General features: G+C 42.4%; 2 protein-coding genes across 2 annotated transcripts in view; one reads left to right on the forward strand and one right to left on the reverse strand.

Annotated features, from left to right (window-relative positions):
* Brr2 (U5 small nuclear ribonucleoprotein l(3)72Ab) overlaps positions 1 to 3,453 on the forward strand; it is a 36,800-nt gene extending 33,347 nt beyond the window's left edge. Inside the window, exons 33-35 of the mRNA XM_088272987.1 lie at positions 90 to 266; positions 924 to 1,166; positions 3,150 to 3,453. Of these exons, the coding sequence (XP_088129113.1) occupies positions 90 to 266; positions 924 to 1,166; positions 3,150 to 3,392 (663 nt within the window). The 3' untranslated portion in view covers positions 3,393 to 3,453. The remainder of the gene's footprint in view (positions 1 to 89; positions 267 to 923; positions 1,167 to 3,149) is intronic.
* A 1,740-nt stretch (positions 3,454 to 5,193) lies between these two features.
* Positions 5,194 to 6,927, reverse strand: part of LOC148301627 (uncharacterized) — a 3,105-nt gene continuing 1,371 nt past the window's right edge. The window contains exon 2 of the mRNA XM_088272980.1: positions 5,194 to 6,502. Coding sequence (XP_088129106.1) covers positions 5,492 to 6,502 — 1,011 coding nt within the window. The 3' untranslated portion in view covers positions 5,194 to 5,491. The remainder of the gene's footprint in view (positions 6,503 to 6,927) is intronic.

A 6,927-nucleotide genomic window follows, 5' to 3' on the forward strand; every position in this document is an offset into this window, starting at 1 on the left:
TTTACTGACTTTCACAACCATCAACATGCAGCCTACAGCATGTCTCCAACCCCTGTATGTCTCCTGACCTTGTATTCTCTGGTGCGCAGGCCATCCGGCTGATCCAGGCGTGCGTGGACGTGGTGTCCAGCAACGGCTGGCTGTCCCCGGCCGTGGCGGCTATGGAGCTGGCCCAGATGGTCACGCAAGCCATGTGGGCCAAGGAGTCCTACCTGCGCCAGCTGCCGCACTTCACGCCCGAGCTGGTCACGCGCTGCACCCAGAAGGTATCCATCCCCGCATGACGAATGTGATATTGGAGAGATGTCTAGTCAAGACGAAAGTGATATTGGAGAGATGCCCGTACAAGACGAATGTGATATTGAAAAAAAATCTAGTCAGGATAAATTTTATATTGGAATAATGTCCAGTAAGGACGTATGTGATATTGGATTAATGTCCTTTCGGGACAAATGTGATATTGGATTAATGTCCTTTTGGGACAAATGTGATATTGGATTGATGACAAGTCAGGACGAATGTGATATTGGGAATATAAAGTCAAGACGAATGTAGTATTGAAGAGAGATCTAGTCGGGACAAATGTGATATTAGAGAGAGGTCTAGGCGGGACGAATGCGAAATTGGAGAGAGATCTCGCAAGGACGTGATATTGGATATAATTCAGCGCCTTCAGCGTAATTAGTTTTGGCATGCATGATTCGTTGACCTCACAAAAAAAATAAATAATAAAACTTACTAGGGCGGCCAGTGACATGACATTGTCGCCAGTGTGTTTGATGTATGAGAGTGAGACTGCCGCTCCCCCCTCTTCTTGCGAGTCTTCTTCTGAGCGTCTTCTTGTGAGCGTTTTCTTGTGAGTGGTCTTCTCGCGAGCGGTACCTCTTGTCCGGAGTCTGACGGTTTTCTATCGTGCGCGGCAGGGCATCGAGACGGTGTTCGACATCATGGAGCTGGAGGACGACGCGCGCGGCAAGCTGCTGCAGCTGTCGGAGGCGCAGACGGCGGACGTGGCGCGCTTCTGCAACCGCTACCCCAACATCGAGCTGGCGTACTCGGTGCAGGACGCGGAGGCGCTGCGGGCCGGCGCGCCCGTGCACGTCAACGTGACGCTGGAGCGCGAGGACGAGCTGGCCGGACCCGTCATAGCGCCATACTTCCCGCAGGTAAACAAATTATTATGATGTGCCCTCACAGAAGACTCGGTGCATTATTTGCCACGCATTATTGTAATTTGTCTTCGTCTTTTCTTTCACATCAACCCCTTATCCGCACCCCAATGGTGCATAGGGCACTGCATTATATAAACACAGTGTTATCTTGATCGTTAACACGAAGGAAAGGTGATCAGCCCTCCGCTTCAGGTACCAGTCCAGGGTTATATTGAATAAATATTAGAGTGAAAAAATCACTTATATTTATTTGACCCCCCCTGGGAATCAAATCCGGGACCTCCAGAACGGTAGCCGAACGTGCTGACCGTTACACTACGGAAAATTGAATTTTCTTTCATGTAATTTTATAAATGATAATTTAACAATATTTATCAGTAACCTCCGCATTCATGAAAACTAGAAATCGCTCACTCCTTTCAGCAACGTCATGTATCAAAAACCTTGATTTTTCAGGAGATCGTTTTTAAAGTTCAAGGATATAATGAAATGTATTAAAAATAAATATCAAGTCACTTATTGAAATTTTTACTGTGCAACAGGTCTTTATTACCATATTTTACAGCTATTTTTACCGGCCTTATTAGTCCATTATTAACAGTATAAATACTTTATTTTTATTTGCTAAAATAGTTTATTTTTATCCGCCAAAAAGGTTTATATTTATATCCTAAAACAACATATTTATTACTGCTAGTACTACGTCCGCCTCCATAGTCTAATGGTCAGCACGCTCAGCTACCATTCTGAAGGTCCCGGGTTCGATTCCCAGGGGGGGGGGTATAATGAATATGAGTAATTTTTTTACTCTAATATTTATTCTATATTTCCCTGGACTGGTACCTGAAGCGGAGGGTTGATCACCTTTCCTTCATATGTTAACGATCAAGATAACACTGCGTTTATATGATGCAGTGCCTATGCATAATTGGGGTGCGGATAAGTATTTTTAAGAAGGGAAGAAGATTACTGCTAAAGCAGCTTATTTTTATCTGCCAAAATTAACTTTTACCACTCTGTAGGCCAGACATTCTGGCCCGTATGATTCTAGTAGGCAGCTCCGTGGGCCACAATGTCTGGCCCACAGCAGGTATAACTTTAATCACTGATTTCTCTATCACCCGAGTATATTCTACCAACAAATATTTCAGATAAATACAGTTAATCTTAATTAACATGGTCATACGAATTGCCAGACAGAGTGTCCCAAAATCAGGGAACCAACATATTTATATTTAACCGGATCCACGCGGCTCGCATAACCGTATGTGTTTTCATAAAACATGTCCCATACGCGGCTGACATAACCGTATGTGTTCTTACATTGCTCCAAGTTTCGAACCTCAGTTCAACTTGGAGGGATTTTTTCATGGTGTGGAACTTTGGATAAAATAATACGTCAATCCTTGGCCTTATGACATCTGTTGAAATATCTGACTAATAATTTGTAACATCACAAGGATAAATAAAACAACAGATCCCTGATTTTTCTTGCGGTCGGTAATTAGTCCGCGCCATAATCATGCCCTATATCTGTCTCACTCTCGACGCTACGCATCGCCAGTGGGTAAGGGTGACACACGATGCGTGCTTTGATTTATTTATGTTACGATCTTATTTGTTTATATTACGATATATTTCAAGAATAATGTGACACACGTGTATTATAGAGTACCAAAAAGGCACAATGAATCCCATTGAACGTTTTCGTTTAGGAAAATAAATCGTTTCTTAACTAAATACATGATAAAAGTAATCATTTTAAAAACAGCGAAATACCGCCGCGTACGGGCGTCTCTCAGGAACAAAGTTGACGTGGTTAAAAGGTTAATGGTAGAAAAACTTCACATTTTCAGTTATAAGAAAAAATGGTCAGAGTGGAAAGGGTTAGTGCCAAAGTAGTTTATTTTTATCCAAGAAAGTGGCCAATTTTAAACTGCTAAAATAATTAATAATGTTTGTGTGTGCGTGTTGCAGAAGCGCGAAGAGGGCTGGTGGGTGGTGATCGGGGACGCCCGCACCAACTCGCTGGTGTCCATCAAGCGCGTGGCGCTCGCGCAGAAGGCGCGCGTGCGCCTCGAGTTCCTGGCGGGCGCGCCCGGCTCGCACTCGTACACGCTGTACTTCATGAGCGACGCGTACCTCGGCTGCGACCAGGAGTACAAGTTCAGCATCAAGGTCGGCGACCCGGCCGACCAGTCGGACAGCGCCGAGGACTGAGCGGAATAATATTCTAACTCTTATCATTAAGGCTTCTACAATAAATTGAATTTATTATCCATGTTTTATTTTATATTACAAACTTGTGTCTGGCCCATCATGAGGTATGGAATCGAAAGTAGAGCAGACACCGCTGCCACAAAAAACGCGCTTACAGTGTCAGAAATGAAGACTCTAAAAAGCATATCAGGCAAGAGTCTTCGAGATAGAATAAGGAACGCCAGGATCAGGGAAATATGCGAGATGGAAGATGTCGTTAGGTGGGGAAGGCAACGAAGGAGACAATAGTATGCGCGTGTGAGGAGAATGGAACCATCCAGACTCCCCGACATCGCACTGTACGGCCAGCCCCATGGTAGACCACCAAAGATATGGGTCGATAGCTGGGAATCGACATCGCAAGAGGCTAATCCCTCTTAAAAACAGGCTACAAGTTTTTTTTTTTTTTTCATCATAGACTAACTATCATGGGGCGAAACAGCCCCGGTGACATTACACATCCCTGTTTAATACCTTTTGAGATGCCAATCCAAGACGGAAATGAGCCATTTAAACTGATGCATGCAGTGTTATCCTCGTACAAGGCTGCAATGCTTTGTGTAAGTTTACTGCCTTCTAATACTGCTCGTCAGTGTCATAGGCTGGTTTAGTGATCACTTAACCATATTAATTTTTGACACCTCATCAAAGATGAAGAAGAATATGGAAGTCTGGGCATTTACGGGGCTGACGACCGTCTTAGGCTGGTTTAAGTGGTCACTTTACACACGTGCGGCATTCACCAATTCTACCCATTATTGACAACCGCACTACTCAAATTCTTGGAAGTTCTATATACATATAAACCAATTTAGAAACCTTGTTCTTGAATCACTAGAACTTCACAAGAGACATCTATTGGTGAGATGAAAAATAACTCCCATAATTGGAGATAATCCAGATTTGTGAACAAGTATTTGGACACACTCAAAATGTTGTAAATCACTTAACCAGCCTACGACAGGTCATAAACCCTGTAAAAGACCACACTTCCGTATTCTTCATCTATGTTGAAATGTCAAAAATGCAAATATTCATATGTTTTATTCATGGAGAGAAAATGAAAATGAAAATGAAAATTTTAGGATTTGATTCAAATTATTTTATTTGTATTTTTTAACTAACTAACCATCACGCCGCTTCCCCGCAGGGGTAGGCAGAGAGAATAGAGCGCCACACCACTCTGTCCTTGCAAACATTCTACGCCTCTTCCACGTTCATGCATCTCCTCATACATACCCGCCGATTGTTACGACTCCTAACCTGACCACTTTCAAGTATTTGGCATACCTGATCGTGCCATGTTTTTCTCGGTCTTCCTCTGCTTCTTTTCCCGCTAACATTCGCCTCATAAATTTGTTTTACCGTTCTTTCCTCACTCATTCGTTCTACATGTCCAAACCATCTCAACACACCTTTCTTAATTTTATCGATAATGCTTATCTCAGCTTTGCATTCCTTCCTTATTTTCCTTATTATGTATGGAAGTGAAACATGGAGTTGGCAAAAGAAGGATGAAAGTAGACTTAATGCAGCCAAAATGCGATCTCTCAGAAGAATGTGCGACAAAACGATGTATGATAGATGTGCGAATAGTGAAATAAGGAAGGAATGCACGGCTGTCCAAACTTAAAACACAGTAAGGGACATTTTTTTTGTAGTAGGTTTTTTTGCATTTTTGGACTAAGTAGAATCTACTTAGTCCAAAAATGCAAAAAAAATGTCCCTTACTGTGTTTTGAGTTTGGACAGCCGTGCAAAGCTTGTATTTTTTACCACTATGTATTTCTCGTTGTTTTTGATATTTTCGTAATATACTTGTATGGAAAAACAGCTGTAAGTCAACATCCCAAGAGCGACAAGAGGAGGCACAAACAGATCCTTAGGATCTAGAAAAAGAAGAAGAAGAAGAAGACTTGTTTGCCCTGTGACTAATTTATTAGTTTTGTGTATAAAATGATCACTGAAACCAGCCTATAACAGGTTGTAAGCCCTGTAAACACGCAGACTTCCGTACTCCTCTTCATCTATGTTGAGATGTCCAAATGTAATTTTTTTAATCTATTTATTGCAAGAGCAGTGACTAGGTTTTGGTGGAATGGGAAAATTCCAAGTGGCCATGGTTTTACAGCGTTTTGACGGCTTGATCTTCCCAAGTTTGTGCAGTATCTCTTCCTCAGTCTGAGACAAATGCGAAACGTGGTCGTCAAACGGCGTATTCCGCAGATTCATATTCATGATTTGATGGAATAGTTCCGGCAGCTTGTGCAGAATGCGTGGCTGGTCGCGGAATGTGTCTGGTCGGTCGTGGCAAGGTTCTGGTTGATTGATGAATGATCCTGGGTGTTCATGGAAAGGCTCTGGTTGGTAGAATGTATCCGGCTGTTTGTGGCAAGGTTCTGGTTGATTTTTAAATGATTCTGGCTGATCATGGCAAGGTTCTGGTTGATTGAATGATTCTGGCTGATCATGGCAAGGTTCTGGTTGATTGAATGGTTCTGGTTGATCATGGCATGGTTCTGGTTGACTATTAAATGATTCTGGCTGATCATGGCAAGGTTCTGGTTGATTTTTAAATGATTCTATTTGATCATGGCAAGGTTCTGGTTGATAAAATGATTCTATCTGTTCGTGGCAAGGCTCTGGTTGAAAACGTAATGATTCTGGCTGTTTGTGGCAAGGATCTGGTTGATGATGGAACGATTCTGGCCATTCATGGCAAGGTTCTGCCTCTTTGTGGCAAGATTCTGGTTGATCGTGACAAGGCCCTATATTATTATGGCTAGAATCTGGTTGTTCCTGATAATGATGGACCTCTGGGTTATCTTGGCATGTTTTCTGTCTACAATGTGTTGACTGAGCGTGGTTTTTGTATGAATCTGATTGTGTTTGACAAGCTTCTTGGTCTTTTCTGATGTTTTGGCCGTAAGGTTGGTAGTGCTCTTGGTGAGCGTGCTCCGGTTGGGGTGGCTGATGCATCACACGCGACCCGGAGAGGTCCTGAAGGAGAGACGCGGCGGGCTGAGGATACTGGCAGGCCGGAGGACTTGGAACATGTTCTGCTAGTGAACTCTGAAAAAAAAAACAAGATCAGAATTGATAATTGAAGATATATACAACATTTTGAGTGTGTCCAAATACTTGTTCACAAAATCTGGATTATCTCCAATTACAGGAGTTATTTTCATATTATTTTTTGACATCTCATCAAAGATGAAGAAGAATATGGAAGTCTGGGCATTTACGGGGCTGACGACCGTCATAGGCTGGTTTAAGTGATCACTTTACACACGTGTAATATTCACCAATTCTACCCATTATTGACAACCACACTACTCAGATTCTTGGAAGTTCTGCTTAGTAAAAAGCTTCTTTACATCTCACCAATAGATGTCTCTAGAGAAGTTCTAGTGATTCAAGAACAAGGTTTCTAAATTGGTTTATATATACAGAATTTCCAAGAATTTGAGTAGTGTGGTTGTCAACAATGGGTAGAA

Source organism: Brachycentrus maculatus, unplaced genomic scaffold, assembly GCF_059751285.1.
Source record: "Brachycentrus maculatus isolate JH-2025_06_01 unplaced genomic scaffold, ASM5975128v1 h1tg000534l, whole genome shotgun sequence".
In the NCBI taxonomy this organism is placed as follows: Eukaryota; Metazoa; Arthropoda; class Insecta; order Trichoptera; family Brachycentridae; genus Brachycentrus; species Brachycentrus maculatus.